Source organism: Corythoichthys intestinalis, chromosome 6 (assembly GCF_030265065.1).
Source record: "Corythoichthys intestinalis isolate RoL2023-P3 chromosome 6, ASM3026506v1, whole genome shotgun sequence".
NCBI lineage: Eukaryota > Metazoa > Chordata > Actinopteri > Syngnathiformes > Syngnathidae > Corythoichthys > Corythoichthys intestinalis.
In genome coordinates this window covers 35,242,669-35,260,770 of record NC_080400.1, presented here as the reverse complement: position 1 = coordinate 35,260,770, position 18,102 = coordinate 35,242,669, and the positions used below count along the sequence as shown (strand labels likewise).

Genomic DNA, 18,102 nt, shown 5'->3' with positions numbered 1-18,102 from the left:
TTACAAGATGGCCTTAAATCAGAGTTTCTACTCCCGAACGAAATTAGGGGCTAGTTTTTCCACACTGAATGCTTCAAGAATGACATTTCTGAATTCCATGTACTCTTGAATTATGAATTATTTTGATTTTTTTGGACGGTATTATTAACTCAAAACAGAGTGACATTATTTGATGTACTAATATAAGCCCTTACACTATATACAGTGGAGCAAATAAGTATTTAGTCAACCACTAATTGTACAAGTTCTCCCACTTGAAAATACTAGAGAGGCCTGTAATTGTACACATGGTTATACCTCAACCATGAGAGACAGAATGTGGAAAAAAAACCCAGAAAATCACATTGTTTGATTTTTAAATAATTTATTTGCAAATCATGGTAGAAAATAAGTATTTGGTCAATACCAAAAGTTCATCTCAATACTTTTTTATGTACCCTTTGTTGGCAATAACTGAGGCCAAACGTTTTCTGTAACTCTTCACAAGCTTTTCACACACTGTTGCTGGTATTTGGCCCATTCCTCCATGCAGATCTTGTCTAGAGCAGTAATGTTTTGGGGCTGTCTTTGGGCAACATGGACTTTCAACTCCCTCCGCAGATTTTCAATGGGGTTGAGACCAGGAGACTGGCTAGGCCACTCCAGGACCTTGAAATGCTTCTTACGAAGCCACTCCTTTGTTGCCTTGGCTGTGTGTTTGGGATCATTGTCATGCTGAAAGAACCAGCCACGTCTCATCTTCAATGCCCTTGCTGATGGAAGGAGATTTTCACTCAAAATCTCTCGATACATGGCCCCATTCATTCTTTCCTTTACACAAATCAGTCGTCCTGGTCCCTTTGCAGAAAAGCAGCCCCAAAGCATGATGTTTCCACCCCCATGCTTCACAATGGGTATGGTGCAATTCAGTATTCTTTTTCCTCCAAACAAGAGAACCTGTGTTTCTACCAAAAAGTTCTATTTTGGTTTCATCTGACACATTCTCCCAGTCCTCTTCTGGATCATCTAAATGCTCTCTAGCGAACCGCAGATGGGCCTGGACGTGTACTTTCTTCAGCAGGGGGACACGTCTGGCAGTGCAGGAGTTGAGTCCCTGGCGGCGCATTGTGTTACTGATAGTAGCCTTTGTTACTGTGGTCCCAGCTCTCTGTAGGTCATTCACTAGGTCCCCCCGTGTGGTTCTGGGATTTTTGCTCCCCGTTCTTGTTATCATTTTGACGCCACGGGGTGAGGAGGGAGTTGAAAGTCCCTGTTGCCCAACGACAGCCCCAAAACATCACTGCTCTAGAGGAGATCTGCATGGAAGAATGGGCCAAAATACCAGCAACAGTGTGTGAAAAGCTTGTGGAGAGTTACAGAAAATGTTTGGCCTCCGTTATTGTCAACAAAGGGTACATAACAAAGTATTAAGATGAACTTTTGGTATAGACCAAATACTTATTTTCCACCATGATTTGTAAATAAATTCTTTAAAAATCAAAAAATGTGATTTTCTGTTTTTTTTCCACATTCTGTCTCTCATGATTGAGGTTTACCCATGTTGACAATTACAGTCCTCTTTAATATTTTCAAGTGGGAGAACTTGCACAATTAGTGGTTGACTAAATACTTATTTGCCTCACTGTAAGATTATTTGGTAAATTACATATTTGGATTTGTTTTTATTTGACCTCTCTTTGGTTTGTTTCTTTTCTCGTGGAAGTTGTAAAGTGCAAAAATGTGTTACTCTGTATTGTATAAACACATAATTGTAGATAACTATAATCATTTTTGGACAATAAGGCAGATCTGACTAGAAACCACACCCAGCAAGTTTTAAAAGAAAATTGTAATTGTTCATATAGATACCCCACTGGACTATAAATTACAGGTGTCCACAAGTGTTGTCTCAATTTGATACGCAGTACGGGTGCCCGATACTGATATTTCTGGAGTATCGGACATGATTGGATTTAGTCACAAGATCTGATCTGATCCAGTATTCTCGCGTGTTTGCAGCACCTTTATGCTTATTGGCTGCTGTATATCAAACCACTAGGCAAACGCCTGATGTGTGGTAGTACTTCTCATTAGAAACCAACAATAGTAAAAGAGCACTGTATAATACTTTCAAACATAGCTCTTCTCGAGGGTGTACCAGCAGGACTCACTTTAATTAAAAGAAAAAAAAAAAAAAAAAAAGATGTGTCATTGTCTGAAAATACAGTCATGTGAAAAAATTAGGACACCCCATTAAATATTCAGTTCTTTATTAAGAAATGTTCACAACTCAATGTTTGATCTTGTTATCTCTAGAGAAGAAAGAGATTTAATAGCAGGTACACAACAAAAACTAACATTGTTATACTCATTACACCAAATATATCAACAAAAATGCACATTATAACTGAGGAAAAAGTTAGGACACTCTACCACCTAATAGCTAGTGTTTCCCCCTTTGGCTGAAATAACTTCAGTGAGACGCTTTTTGTAGCCATCTACATTCTTGACATCGGTCTGAAAAACGTTTGCCCCACTCCCCAACGCAGAACACTTTCAACAGCAGCTGACTGTTGAAGTGAGTGAAAACACCATAGTGAGATGAAAGGAGCTGTCTGAGGCCTTCAGAAAGATTGTAGACACTTATGAGTCGAGTAAGGGATTTCAAAAGATCTCAGAAGAATATAAAATCAGCTATTCCACTGTCCGGAAAATGGTCTACAAGTGGGGGGCATTCAAAATAACTGCCAACATGCTCAGGTCTGCCTGTCCAAGCAAGTTCACTCGGAGAGCAGACCGCAAGATGCTAAAAGAAGTCTCCAAAAACCCTAAAATGTCATCGTGGGACCTACAGCAGGCTCTTGCTACTGTTGATGTGAAAGTGCATGCCTATACAAACAGAAAGCGACTTCACAAGTTTAACCTTCATGGGAGCTGTGGAAGGAGGAAACCTTTGCTCTCCAAAAAGAACATGAAGGCCAGACTGAAGTTTGCCAGACTAAATGTAGAAAAAGACCAGGACTTCTGGAATAATGTTCTTTGGACAGATGAATCTAAAATTGGATTATTTGGACACCAAAACAGAGGACATGTTTGCCGTAAACCCAATACAGCATTCCGGGAAAAGGACTTCATTCCAACTGTGAAGCATGGAGGTGGAAGTGTCATGGTTTGGGGATGCTTTGCTACAGCAGGACCTGGCCAACTGATCATCATAGATTCCACCATGAATTCTATCGTGTATCAGAGGGTGCTTCAGGAATGCTTGAGATCATCTGTGAAAAAAATTAAAGCTAAAAAGAAACTGGACCCTGCAACATGACAATGACCCAAAACATACCAGGAAATCCATCAAGGACTGGCTGAAAGGGAAGAAATGGAGAATCCTGTAATGGCAGAGTCAAAGCCCAGATCGTAATCCCATTAAGATGCTGTGGGGTGACTTGAAACAAGCTGTACATGAAAGAAACCCCTCAAACATCTCACAGCTGAAAGTATTCTGCGTTGAGGAGTGGGGCAAACTTTCTTCAGACCAATGTCAAAGACTGGTAGATGGCTACAAAAAGCGTTACACTGAAGTTATTTCAGCCAAAGGGGGTAACACTAGCTAGGGTAGGTAGGGTGTCCTAACTTTTTCCTCAGTTAGAATTTGCATTTTTGTTGATAAATTTGGTGTAATGAGTAAAACAATGTTAATTTTTGTTGTGTACCTGCTATTAAATCACTTTCTTTTCCACAGATAAAGAAAACCAAGATTAGACATTGATATGTGAATATTTCTTAATAAAGAACTGAATATTTAATTTTTTTCACATGACTGTATAGGTATCGGATTGGCATCTGATGGATATACAGTTACTGCAAATCATGCCAAATTTGCAGACAAATAGAGTCGCCGTGTTGGCATCACATGCTGAAATGAGCTGATGAAAAGCATGCTAGCTCCACTTACGGAACATCATGTGCTCAAGATGTGCTCTGTTTGAAGATGCTAATGTCGAATGATATGCTGCATGCCGTTTGAAAATGAAAACATGACATGTATTTTGAGTCTCTCAGCAATGCCACTGGACATTCTTGACAGTCAAACAGTCATTTGCTAGTGTGTTAGAATGTGACCTTAAATGTGCTCATTTCACAGCGTAAGCAGTTCAAAGTGGTTTCTTAAACACACATTTGCGGAATGAATTACAACTTACCACCCTACTTCATTCTAACAATTGGAATTCCATTGTAGAGCATGGAATAACACACGAGTGATTCCTCTGTTTTCAAAACCTCAGTGAATGGTGCTCATTAGCATTTAAAGGAGGGATGTCATGAGAAGCTGTGAAAAGAGTGTGATGTGCCATGCTGATCTCATGTGAGTGGCAGCTGTGACAGCTCAGCGTATGCATGCAAATATGAGTGTAATGTGATGACTTAACTTTGTGCACCTTTCAGAGGACCCCAATAAAGTACATAAAATATACTACAGGTCCCCCAGACTAAGCTAATTTTCTCATCTTACATCTCATTAAGACACGTGATTATCCTCCTGATCTGTCAGATGTTCACTGAAAACCCCTACAGTATCTAAACACAAATGTAACGCTTGCACAATTTGATAAGAGCCAATACAAGGGTTTCAATATACAGTTGTGGTCAAAAGTTTACATACACTTGTGAAGAACATAATGTCATGGCTCTCTTGAGTTTCCAGTTATTTCTACAACTCTGATTTTTCTCTGATAGACTGATTGGAACAGATACTTCTTTGTCACAAAAAACATTCATGAAGTTTGGTTCTTTTATGACTTTATTATGGGTGAACAGAAAAAAGTGATCAAATCTGCTGGGTCAAAAATATACATACAGCAGCGCTAATATTGGGTAATGTCCCTTGGCCATTTTCACGTCAATTAGGCGCTTTTGGTAGCCATCCACAAGCTTCTGGCAAGCTTCTGGTAGAATCTTTGACCACTCCTCTAGACAGAATTGGTGCAGTTCAGTTAAATTTGATGGCTTTCTGACATGGACTTGTTTCTTCAGCATTGTCCACAAGTTCTCAATGGGGTTTAAGTCAGGACTTTGGGAAGGCCATTCGAGCCATTCCATTAACACTTTTGATGTGTGTTTGGGGTCATTGTCCTGTTGGAACACCCAACTGCGCCCAAGACCCAATCTTCGGGCTGATGACGTTAGGTTATCTTGAAGAATTTGAAGGTAATCCTCCTCCTTCATTATCCCATTTACTCTCTGTAAAGCACCATTTCCATTGGCAGCAAAACAGCCCCACAGCATAATACTACCACCACTGTGCTTGATGGTAGGCATGGTGTACTTGGGGTTAAAGGCCTCACCTTTTCTCCTCCAAACATATTGCTGGGCATTGTGGCCAAACAGCTTGATTTTTGTTTCGTCTGACCACAGAACTTTCCTCCAGAAGGTCTTATCTTTGTCCATGTGATCAGCAGCAAACTTCAGTCGAGCCTTAAGGTGCCACTTTTGGAGCAAGGGCTTCCTTCTTGCACGGCAGCCTCTCAGTCCATGGAGATGCAAAACATACTTGAGCGTGGACACTGACACCTGTGTTCCAGCAGCTTCTAATTCTTGGCAGATCTGCTTTTTGGTGATTCTCGGTTAAATCTTCACCCTCCTGACCAATTTTCTCTCAGCAGCAGGTGATCGCTTATGTTTTCTTCCTGATCGTGGCAGTGACAAAACAGTGCCATGCACTTTATACTTACAAACAATTGTTTGCACTGTTGCTCTTGGGACCTGCAGCTGCTTTGAAATGGCTCCAAGTGACTTTCCTGACTTGTTCAAGTCAATGATTGTTCAAGTCAAAAATCACTCACAAGAAATTGCTAATTCGTGTTGCTGTATGTATATTTTTGACCCCGCAGATTTGATCACTTTTTCTGTTAACCCATAATAAAGTCATAAAAGAACCAAACTTCATGAATGTTTTTTGTCCCAAAGAAGTCTCTGTTCCAATCACTCTATCGGAGAAAAATTGAGTTGTAGAAATAACTGGAAACTCAAGAGAGCCATGACATTATGTTCTTCACAAGTGTATGTAAACTTTTGACCACAACTGTAAATCTCTGCATAACTCTACAAAGAAAATAGCCTAGGTTTTGAGTGAAACTGTCAAAAATAATGCGTCACCATCTATACATTATCTACTTCACTTCACTAGGGGTCAAAGGTGACCTGTCATCTCAGCTGATTTCTGGCAAAAGGCAGACTGCACATTCTTTTTGTCGCAAGCTGTTTAAAGCAGCCAATTACCATTAGACGTGGTAGCCACAGATTTTACTCAAGTAAGAGTAGCATTTCTTCAAAACAATATTACTCAAGAAAAAGTAGCCATCACCCTAAAAAATACTTCAGGACAAGTAAAAAAAAGTATTTGGTGAAAAGAATACTCAAGTAATCAGTAAATGCTGACAGTGCCTTTTTTTTTTTTTTTTTTTTAAAACAATGGTATGTTTTTTTTTCTTACCGCATCATCTACGTTACTATGTATATGAACTGTTATTATTGTACTGTCCTATAACTTATTACATGACCTTATTAAGCAAAAATACCCAAAAATCATCTCATTCCGACTAGAAAAATCTACAGAAATGAAAAATCACCCATGCAAAGCGCATGAGTGTCCTCTAGTGGTGAAAACTTACTTCCTACCATGAAATTGAAACAATCTTTATCTCCGGTTTTCCGTGGCGTATCGGTGCCAAATAAATACTGGGAAAGGGGTTGAAATCCATGCTTTTGAGTAATGCTGACAGCAGTGTCCTATGTCAAATAGGTTATTTTTTAAATGTGATTCAACAGGCCGGAATATCATTGGATGACAGCAAGCTTGTGTGTGGTCATGTGATTGCATTTTTATGTCTGGTTAGTATAATGGAGTAATTATTATTGCCATGTCTCATTGATGAAATTGGTAGAGCCACTGTAGGCATCTCTGGCAAAAATAAAGTAAAATGTAATATGTAGAATAAAAAGGAAAAATTTAACGACTGATCTTGATTTTCAGTATGAGTACAGATCGTGAAAGCGGGGCCTCAAGATCCTTCTGACTTTTGGTATTTCAAGCAGAAGCATAGGCGGAGTTTGACTTTTGGAGCGGGGGGGGCACAACATGTTGATGACCCCGAAACGCAGTGTCAACAATAACATTAACTTACAAGAATATTTATAATAATATGTTGAAAGCGTTTTTTGTTTCCCATCATTCTTGAGAGGAATTCTAAATCAGGCTGCTTAGGACTGCTATACTTTTCGCCACGATAGTCATCCATTGAATATGGTACGGCCGCCGGTCTCATGCCAGTGTAGTTACCCCCGTTAAAAATTGTATCCCCTGGGCGGAGCCGCTGCGCTGATTTGCTTGGTTTCCGTGTTTTGGTGATATAGTTATCTACTAAGTTTTAAAAGATGGCCCATCCATCAAAAAACAACAACTTTTTTTCTGTAGTATAACATAATATACGTACTGAACCAAAAAAAAGCAATGTTTCACTGTTTTACTCATACGATGACCTATAACTCTTATTACTGTAATTCAAGTCGTGTATGGAGTTTCTCCAGTTTAATAAACATCGACGTCAAAAATATATAACTGTGGTTCTTTTCTGGCCGAAGTCGACATAACATAACTAATTTGCGTGTGTGCGCTCCTGCGGCCAGCTCATACCATTTTTGATGTGGGTAACTACATTGACAAGACACCGGTGGTGGCTCTGTTGTACAATTAGCGTCTTTAGTGGGGCAAATTGAAACTCCGCTCAGCATTTTGACAGTGGTCTCTAGCGTTTCATGGTCCAGTTGTCACTTTTGAAAGCTTAGGTTTGAAAAAATTACATGCCTCTTCGGTCCTCTGGTGGTTTTGACTAAGCAAAGCAAATGACCGTCTAAGGCGCTAGTTACATGATGCTTTCGAAAAATAATTTTAACCCATTAGAAAAATATCTTTTTTTGATCATTTCATTCATTTTTGTTGTTCGTTTTATTGCTTTACAACTTTTATAGACAATATTCTACCGGAAAACTCCAAATTTTAAAATCATATACAGTGCTGCTCAAAAGTTTGTGAACCCCCTCAACATTTTGGAATTTTCTATTATTTCAACCTGATTTCCTAATCAATCAATTCAGTAGTTTTTTTTTGTTTTTTTAACAGTTGTGTTGTCGAGACTAAATTAAAAAGAGTTTTCATCAACTGATGTAGGTGCAAAATTGAACTGTTTGGTCACAACCAAAACCGCCATGTCTGGCGAAAAGTCAACACTGCATACCACCAAAAGAACCTTCTCCCAACAGTGAAGCATGGAGGTGGGAATGTCAAGATCTGGGCTTGCTTTTCATCCTCAGGACCTGGACAACTCCACATAGTCCAGGGAATCATGAATTCTGAGGAATATTGTCAAATCCTAGAACATAACCTGACGCCATCTGTTTTGAAGTTAAAGCTTGGCAGAAGGTGGCTCATGCAACATGATAATGATCCAAAGCATTCCAGCAATACAACCAAGGAATGGCTGAAAAAGAAGAAGATTCGTGTTCTGGACTGGCCCAGTCAAAGTCCTGACCTAAATCCCATTGAAATGCTGTGGCGGGACCTGAAGCGAGCAGTTCATGCCAGACGCCCATCAAACCTCTCTCAACTGACTGCGTTCTGCAAGGAAGAATGGGCAAAAATCCCCCAAAGTAGATGTGAGAGGCTGATTAGTCACTACAGAAACCGTTTGGTTGAGGTAATCTCTGCAAAAGGAGGCGCAATATCCTATTAACTGAAGGGGTTCACATACTTTTGCACACATGATATCTGAGTTTTTCTTAAATCAACCACTTTTGTTAAATAAAGAATGACAATATAACTATTTCTTTTGTTTCAGTCCATTATTTGGAATGTCAGTATTGTGGATTTGGGTATAACTTAACATTTAATAAGGTTATTTTAGTTTTTTTTACAAAAAATCTGACCATCGCTGTGGGGTTCACAAACTTTCGAGCAGCACTGTATAGCAAAGTCAATTACATGCAATGACACTTTTCGGCCACCTGGGGGGCCTGGACCCCCCTTAAACTCCGCTTATGAGCAGAAAGTGTCAGAAAAGTTACGAGAGGGACATCTGGCTTGTAGCTTTTGCCATAGATTTTCTCATTAATCAATAACGACAGTCAGAGGTTCGAAGATGATCAGATACGTCGTTGTTTCGATCATAAACGATGCCGACCAGCAATCCGGTAGCGTTATTCTCATGACCCCCTGGGCAGGGTCCGGGAAACCTCGAGTGTCTGGGTTCCGGGGGGAGTATGGTTGCAAAGCTGAAACTTACACTCACAGGACACTTTATTAGGCACACCTGTCCAACTGCTCGTTAACACTTAATTTCTAATCAGCCAATCACATGGCAGCAACTCAGTGCATTTAGGCATGTAGACATGGACAATCTCCTGCAGTTCAAACCGAGCGTCAGTATGGGGAAGACAGGTGATTTGAGTGACTTTCAAAGTGGCATGGTTGTTGGTGCCAGAAGGGCTAAAATATCCAGTGAGCGGCAGTTCTGTGGGCGGAAATGCCTTGTTGATGCCAGAGGCCAGAGGAGAATGGCCAGACTGGTTCGAGCTGATAGAAAGGCAACAGTGACTCAAATAACCACCAGTTACAACCAAGGTAGGTAGAATAGCATCTCTGAACGCACGGTACGTCGAACTTTGAGGCAGATGGGCTATAACAACAGAAGACCACGCCGGGTGCCACTCCTTTCAGCTAAGAACAGGAAACTGAGGCTACAATTTGCACAAACACATTGAAATTGGACAATAGAAGATTTGAAAAACGTTGCCTGGTCTGATGAGTCTCGATTTCTGCTGCGACATTCGGATGGTAGGGTCAGAATTTGGCGTCAACAACATGAAAGCATGGATCCATCCTGCCTTGTATCAATGGTTCAGGCTGGTGGTGGTGGTGTAATGGTGTGGGGAATATTTTCTTGGCACTCTTTGGGCCCCTTGGTACCAATTGAGCATCGTTGGAACGCCACAGCCTACCTGAGTATTGTTGCTGACCATGTCCATCCCTTTATGACCACAATGTACCCAACTTCTGATGGCTACTTTCAGCAGGATAATGCGCCATGTCATAAAGCTGGAATCATCTCAGACTGGTTTCTTGAACATGACAATGAGTTCACTGTACTCAAATGGCCTCCACAGTCACCAGATCTCAATCCAATAGAGCATCTTTGGGATGTAGTGGAACGGTAGATTCGCATCATGGATGTGCAGCCGAAAATCTGCACCAACCGTGTGATGCCATCATGTCAATATGGACCAAACTCTCTGAGGAATGCTTCCAGCACCTTGTTGAATCTATGCCACGAAGAAGGGGGCAGTTCTGAAGGCAAAACGGGGTCATCCCCGTTACTAGCATGGTGTACCTAATAAAGTGGCCGGTGAGTGTATATTGACGGAAGGGCGCAACCAGGAGTGAAGGCTGCAGCTTAATTTGACTCAGCACAGGATGTTCCCCCCCCCGATCTGAACGCCGTCTGGAAGAAAAAGCAGTCAGTCTGAAGGCAACGGAACGAAACAAAAAAGAGCAAACAACTCTTAACGGTGGATTACACGGCTCAGGCGTTGATGAAGAACGCGGCGTCATACTGAGTTGTTTTAAATATCTATTTTTCTTTTGAAGCTACAAGCAAAGGTGTGACAATCATTTAGTAGCTGAGCCTACCGCCAACAGTACCTACCACCACTCTCACGTCACAATAATGGAATCTATACATTACAAAAACAAAATCCAGTATAAACACACACAAATATGTAATTTAAATAATCCGTAGCTGTTCAGAATAAGCTTATATCCAGTAAAATGAACTAAAACAAACAAACAAACAAGAAATACAGGAAGCAGTTCAGCCAAGGGATGCGTGACACAATTAAGACTGTTGAGAATTAATGCAATTTTTCATGGAATAAATATAAAACAATGGGAAAAGTAGGTCACTACTAGGCCAGTAGAGAAAGCCTGGCAAGCCCCAAATTTTCACCACAGGCTACAGCTAAATATAAAATGATTAAAACAAATTCTCTCATTACTTTTATCTCTATGATGCAGTACATGTACTGCATATATTAAAACAATGATAAAAATACAAAAGTGAAAAACATCTAAGACAGCGTTAGGAGGAACACAGCATTACATTCCTTTTAAAGACAATTCTCCTACCCTACTATGACCTAATAAGGTGATGTTTGAGTGCATTGAATGATGATATAAACCATTTCTATTTGAGCTACCAACACTTTGCCATTGCTCCTAGACACGCATGTCTTAAAACAATACCAGTGAGTGGACAGCAGGTCAGCTCTTCATGCGTCACCAGCTGCTGTCTGCCATCCGAACCCTGTCAACACCTCACGCAGTAGACCAGCAGCAGAGGTTGCATTATGTACACACATACAATACAGCCACAACTACACGCTGTAAACTACACAGGGAGTTGTCACCGACACACATGGCGAGCCGAATTTAATTCGAAGGCTGCCATCTATTCTCTCGGGACATTCCTCCTGCAATTACTCACGCGCTTGGCTTGGCAAAATTGTTAATAGACATTGATCCACATATGTTGGGGAGAAAATGAAAACAGGAAATAAGCCCCCTCCCCCTTATCCTTCATCCCCAAACCCGCCCCTCCTGAGGGAAAGGCATGTGTCTCCTTCGCAGACCTGGAAAACAACTGCTTCTCTTCAGTTTGTGATGAAGACAAGCTTTTGACTTTGCTTGCTCTGCAGAGGTGGGATGGAGGTTAGGGGGATGGGGGTGTCGGGTCTAGTCTGTCTCCGGAGCAGAAGTACTGCCTCGTAATATCTTGTCATGTTTCATCCTAATCTACAATCAGAGGGGTGATATTGTGGAAGCTTTAGACTAAAAAAGGTTGAGTCCAACTGGGAATTAGGCCAAGATTTTCTGGATGTCACACGAAATTCCAACAAATGAAGTCATTTTGATGTATACCCGCGGTCGAATGTTTTGAGGAACTTCTCCTTTCAAAAGCATAAGAAAGTGTCTCAAAACTTTTGACGAGGTCTGTAGGAAAGCAGTAAACACTTCTCACACAAAAAAACTTGCCACACAAACTTAAAAGTAGAGTTCACCTGAGAGGTCAGCACACCCAAGAAATTTATGAAGTTAACTCTGTGTGCGTTTTGATTTTATTTGGCTTTTATGGCCTCTTCGATGACACTTATTCCAAATGGGGTAAAAAAATGACAGCAAGTCTTGTGATTAGAAGAACAAAGTAAAAGAAGGTATTTTTGTAATATGCCTTTTGTTTTTTCAGCTCAATATTATGAACAACATTTGAGAAATTGATTTGATATTACTTTTAACGACTCATTTGCTCGATGCAAATGGAACACATTGCTCATCTTCCGGGATTCCTCATATATTCACTCATCCGTTTTCTCTTTGTAGATGAGAATTGGAGCCTATTCCATTTGACTTTGACAGAAAAGCGGAATACATTCAGTCAGTTACTGTGCATACAAGGAGACAGACAACTTAGACTTACCTATACACATAATCAATGGATGGGAACTGAACCTCTGTTGCCTGCATGAAAGTTAAGTGACTGAATCACTACATCATCAGTGAGTCAGTGACCTTGTCTTATTTCTAGGGTATATCGAGAGTTAAGGATCTAAACCAGTGGTTCTTAACTGGGGTTTGTTTAGACCCCATCGGTTTGGTGAGTAAGCCTCAGGGGTTTGGTGAAGGTTAAGAAACGCAGAGCCCCATTTTGTATGCTGACTAAATCTAAGAAAAGGGGTGTTTTAGACCATGTTTTTGACTGGGTTGACCTCAATTTACAGGCTTTATTCGATTTCTTTCAAATGCTAGCCCTCTATGTAATGAGAGGAAAAATTGGTTTGCCCAGTGGAAGGTTGACTGGCACTTGGCATGAGGAAGTATAAGAAACCTACAGAGAGCATGAATTGCGTAGATAATAATGATAAAAAAAAAAAAAAAAAAAATTACACCATCAAAATAGTACATATGTGCAAGGATGTGATGATAAAAAAAGGAATAGTGTGAAATGAAATTAATTTTTTTTACCACCATGAAAATCAACAGCAAAAGGTCAAATTATTTGTAGTAATTTTGAAATCTCGTTGACATTTGAACAGGAATTCACTTAGATGTTAGCTTTCTAGGCTTTATTATGAAATTCTGAAGGGTTCGGTGAATGCACCTGTGAAACTCGTGGGGTTCGGTACCTTTAACAAGGTTAACAACCACTGATCTAAACAAAGTGAGGTCCACTAACAGTTTTGTCAACTGAAAATAGATGGGGAGGGAAGATTTTGGTGCATGTTGAGAATTTAAGCATTATATACAGTAAAGATATCCAGCCAGCCATTTATTTGGTAAACTGCAAAAAAGACTGCAACTTTAATATTCACTTACTAATACAGTACGCTAATTAGTATTAGACTTAGCAATATATGGTCAAATGAAAAGGGAAGCGTTACAGTTGTCAGTGTTCAGTCCCCACTGATGTGAATACGAGTATTGTCTACCTCTATGAGTCCTGTGATTGGAAACCAATCATGGGTTTATTTTGCCCGATATATAGAAAATGAATACATTGAGAGTAGGGCTGAACAATATTGGAAAAAACTGACCTTGCGATTTTTGAGAGTTGCGATATATTGCCATATTGAAACTAGAAGAATTTTCTCTAGATATGAATAGCTCTGCTTGGGAAGACTTTGGTTGACTCACTATGACCACTTTGTATATATTAGAGATGTCCCGATCCAATCACATGATCTGAAATCGGGCCGATCGCGCCATTTTTCAGAGGATTGGAATTTGGTGAAAAGGATGAGATTTTCGTTTATAAAAAAAAAAAAACATATATTAATGTTTTTTTTTTTTTTTTTGCTTCATGCTCGTACAGCCTCTCACCCTCCCTCCTGACAAGCAATGTCACCAAACTGTTTTTCTTGGTCACCAGTGCAGTTTGCATTTGGTACTTAAAGTTAACGATGATTGACAGGTTTGTAGCTTTGATCTGGCCAGCGAAGCCTTGGTAGCTCTACTATCAAAGGCACAATTATGTTAATCATTAAGCTTGGTACACAGTCTGAAGTGTTCTATGGCATCTCATTCATTGTGTATGTGACACGCTGTTTTTGGCAAAGTGAATGTCAAAACAAAAAACAAAACTATTTTTTTTTTCGGTATCGGACCGGAACACGGTATCGGCAGATTTTCAAAATCAGGTGACTTGGACGCCAAAATATGCGATCGGGACATCCCTAGTATTTATATAATGCCATTTAATCGAGACTAAGGGAGCTTATCTGTGAATGATAAAGATTAGTGTATATAAGAGGGATCCAGGAAGTTTTATCTCTGCACAATTGCTGCTTTTATGAAGAAAAAACGAAAATTGCATTGAAAAAAAAAAAAAAGAAAAACAATCGCACGTCCTGCAATGGGACTATTGCGCATGCGCACACTGCGATAGCGATGTTCAAACGATATATTATGCTGGCCCAATTGAGAGCCACCTCTCATTTTGGAACTCGCTGGTTTGCTCAGGTGTACCTAATGTTGTGACCAGCAGTGTTCAAGGCCACCACTCTCGGCATCATTAGTATTCTGGTCAACACGCATCTATTGTTAGGGCCCCTGCTGGGGGGAGGAGATGTTAAGAGAAGGCGGTTGATTTAATTTCTCATTCACCCTCATTTATTTAATAAATGCTTCCTTTTGTTGTAAGGCCTAAACAGTTGGCTGGGAACTATTGTACAGCTTTAAAAACCGCAACAATGACCGTAATTTTTCAGAGAGCGGCATATGTACAGTGTACAGTAACACTGATGCTCACTAGTGCGTAAAAGTTGGCGTCTGAGATGCTCCAGGCTAAAAATAATCCTCTCCCCTGCTGCAAAACTCGTGTCTCCCACTTTTAAATCTCTTGTTAATCCACTGGTGGAGCACCTCATCAATTATGACATAAAGACTTCGGCCACAAGCAAACAGCTGAAAATCAGTCATGTCTTTATGATGTGGAGAAAGCTGCAATAAGAGCGCGCTTGTAAAGCACTAAAAGGCACAAAAGTGTATGATGGGGGAACAATGGGCCATTAAATAGTCGGCCTGGGCTCCAAACGGCGGCTGCTCCACCCCCTGATCTGCTCGCCCACAGGCATAAACCTCCAGCCCCGGCGAACAGAGAGCCTATTAATCAAGTTGAGCAAGTTTTTTTTTTTCCTTTCCCAAAAAGGTTCATTCGGGACCAAAGGCAAGAACTCAGAGCAAAAGTCACCAAGCGGATTACGCATAGCAAACAATTTGGACGACAGAGAGGGAATTGGTGCCTGGGCTTCCAAGAATCCAATAGTGTCAAATTAGTAATAACTAAAAGTCCTTACCAGCTGGCGCCTTAGTGTCAGGTTATCCTGGCCCCAGCAGCTGAACCAGGACACGTCCCCTGCAGCGGGGGCCTCTAGCTGGGGCCGCGGGTCGCCCAGAGCCAGCGCCCCGAGGACCAGGCCCTCCTGACGCTGCTTGCGGAGCTCCAGCTCGCACAAGCCGGCCAGACTTGCCTCCAGACGCTCCTTGGTCCGGCTGCGCTCGACCGTCACCGGATAGGAGAAGGCGCGCTGCATAGTCCAAATTGCTTCTAGAGAACAGTAAGAACAAATAAATAAATACGCCACTTAAAAGGTTTCACTCAGACGCGCGCCCCATTCTCTGAGTGAGCGCTGGGAGCAACATGCTTTCCCTCATCTTCTATGCGCGATACATTTTCTATTTTTGCAGCTGTCAAACGCTGCCACGGAGCCCCGCCTTCTCTCCGCCACAGTCCACGCACGGTCCCATCTGGGCCGGGATTGGAGCGCGAGAGGCGGATGGGGGTGTCCGCGAGCCACGGCCGTCCCATCCCCCTTGATTCATTCCAGACTCTGCGACCTCACCCATCTCCTCGTCCCCCCTAATGGGGAGGGAGAGTGGAATACTGGAGGGGGAGGGCTCCCTCTCTCTTTAGCTCTGTAAAAGTGTTAAAAAGAAGAATGCTGAGGGAATCAGAAGAGAGATAAGGCTGCAGGACAAAATATAAAGTCTCTCATAGTTCCAGCAGAGATCAGCACCTGGATTCAACTAAGCAAAATAGTTCACATCCTTCCAGTGGATATGCAATACACTCTTTAATAGTTTTCGTCTGGCTGTGGGATGCTTAAAGGAACAGACAAGATCAGACCTTCATATGAAAGGGTTGCTCAAAGAATCTAAATGTGCAAATCACACATTTTTTGGAACTAAGATAATGGAGAAAATAACACCGCTCATAGGCGCTGTCAGTTTTGGGACGATAGTGGCGTCAGTTATAACTATGCTGCTTTGTGCTGGAGAGGTAATTTACGGACTGCCAGCCAGGATATGTCAGAACGCCATGCAGAGAAGGCTGCGGCTTATCATTTGGGGCTGTAAGTCAAAATAAAATGGTAAACACGTCCCTATTTCAGAATGTTCCAGCGATGAGTCTCTCTCAACCAAGGGTGTAGAATTGGTCTAAACATTGGTAGGTTTCAACATTGGTAGGGATGATGTAACATGATGTACACTTTTTGCTGGGGACAGGACACTAATAAGACCAAACAGATTGGGTGAACGGGGGTCAGGGCTACATTTCTCACGAATATGAACCTAATTAATTGATAGGCTAAATGATCAATGCAAAATAAATCTGTATTGATCTTTAACATTATCGGTTCAGGCGATAACCCATTTCATTCAAACCTTTGTTTTCCAAAACTGCTAAAGAAACATTTTGAAAACCTCCGGAATAAAAGTCTGGATTTTATTAGCAAATTTGAATTGCAATATGTCAACATAACTTAAATTATATTAAAGCAAACCTCGGACTTAAAGACTCGCAGGCTCTAATAAGCCACAATTGTTCTCTTTTAACAAAATATTATTATAAACAGATAAAATATTGCAATTGATTTAAAAATAGATAATATTTAGCACGTTTTGACCTACGGAGAGCACCATGTTTTATGGACGCTAGTGGTGATGACGTAGATTTGTCACTGTCACTCGACGTTATACCACCGGGTTAAAAAAAAAAAAAAAAAAAATACAACCGGGTTACTGCAATTCCTTCTACGCGGCGAGACATCCAACACATGCCCTCATCTGTTAAAAGTGTCAAGTACTTACTATTTGTGTTTTCATTGAGTCTTTTTTTACCTTTTCATTGCCTCAAAATACATTTTGCATGTGTTTTCCTCTCATACTTTTAAGCATTGTTTTCTTGTGGCAGCTTTAAAGCAGATTGTTGATCTGTTGACCACATTGGTCATTTACCCTATTTAAACCACCCTTATTTGATATCACTACGTTTCAGTATTTTCTTAAGGCATCTTTAGTATGTTCTATCTAGAATCTAAACAAAATAAGCTGAAAGCGCATGGTAGTACTTTAGGTCTCAAGTTCGCCTCTTGTAGACGTTTCACCAGTGTAGCACATTTTGGCGGAACACAGTTTTTTCCCCCCCTAGTCTCGCCTGGTCTCGTCCTGTCTTTCCTGTTGCTGCTTGTTTTGTGAAATATCGACAGTGCTGTCATGCTCGTTAATGTTCCTCTCAGGTTCAAATTGAAAAGATTGAACAGATTACATGTTTATGTCGCTAGTCATACTCTGGAAGCCCAGCAGCGTAACCATGTGACATCAGCACCCTGTGATGTCAGCAAAAATGGCGACACACTAGTTAAACTAATTTTACAAATTGTATAAAAACGAAAACATCAAGAGGGGTTTCAATATCAAATTATTTTAACTCATAATAAAGTTAATCTTTTAAGAACTACAAGTCTTTCTATCTGTGGATCTCTTTAACATACACAATAGATACACACTTGTTAATAATCTCTGAACTATCCAGGAATGCAAAAAATAAACATTTGTCTTACGACCCTCAACATTGTCTGTCCAAATAAATAAATAAATCAAATATAACTGAAAAAACTTCTTAGTCAGTGTACAACAAAAATAAATAAAAATGGGGCTTTCCTTCAGGTAAAAAACTGCAG

At 40.7% G+C, this 18,102-nt stretch overlaps 1 protein-coding gene across 2 annotated transcripts in view; it reads right to left on the bottom strand.

Moving 5' to 3' along the window:
* Positions 1-15,991, bottom strand: part of LOC130917836 (dapper homolog 3-like) — a 29,560-nt gene extending 13,569 nt beyond the window's left edge. For both annotated transcript variants that reach the window (XM_057839570.1, XM_057839571.1), the window contains exon 1: positions 15,436-15,991. In XM_057839570.1, the coding sequence (XP_057695553.1) occupies positions 15,436-15,672 (237 nt within the window). In that variant the 5' untranslated portion in view covers positions 15,673-15,991. The remainder of the gene's footprint in view (positions 1-15,435) is intronic.
* Between the last annotated feature and the right edge of the window lie 2,111 nt (positions 15,992-18,102).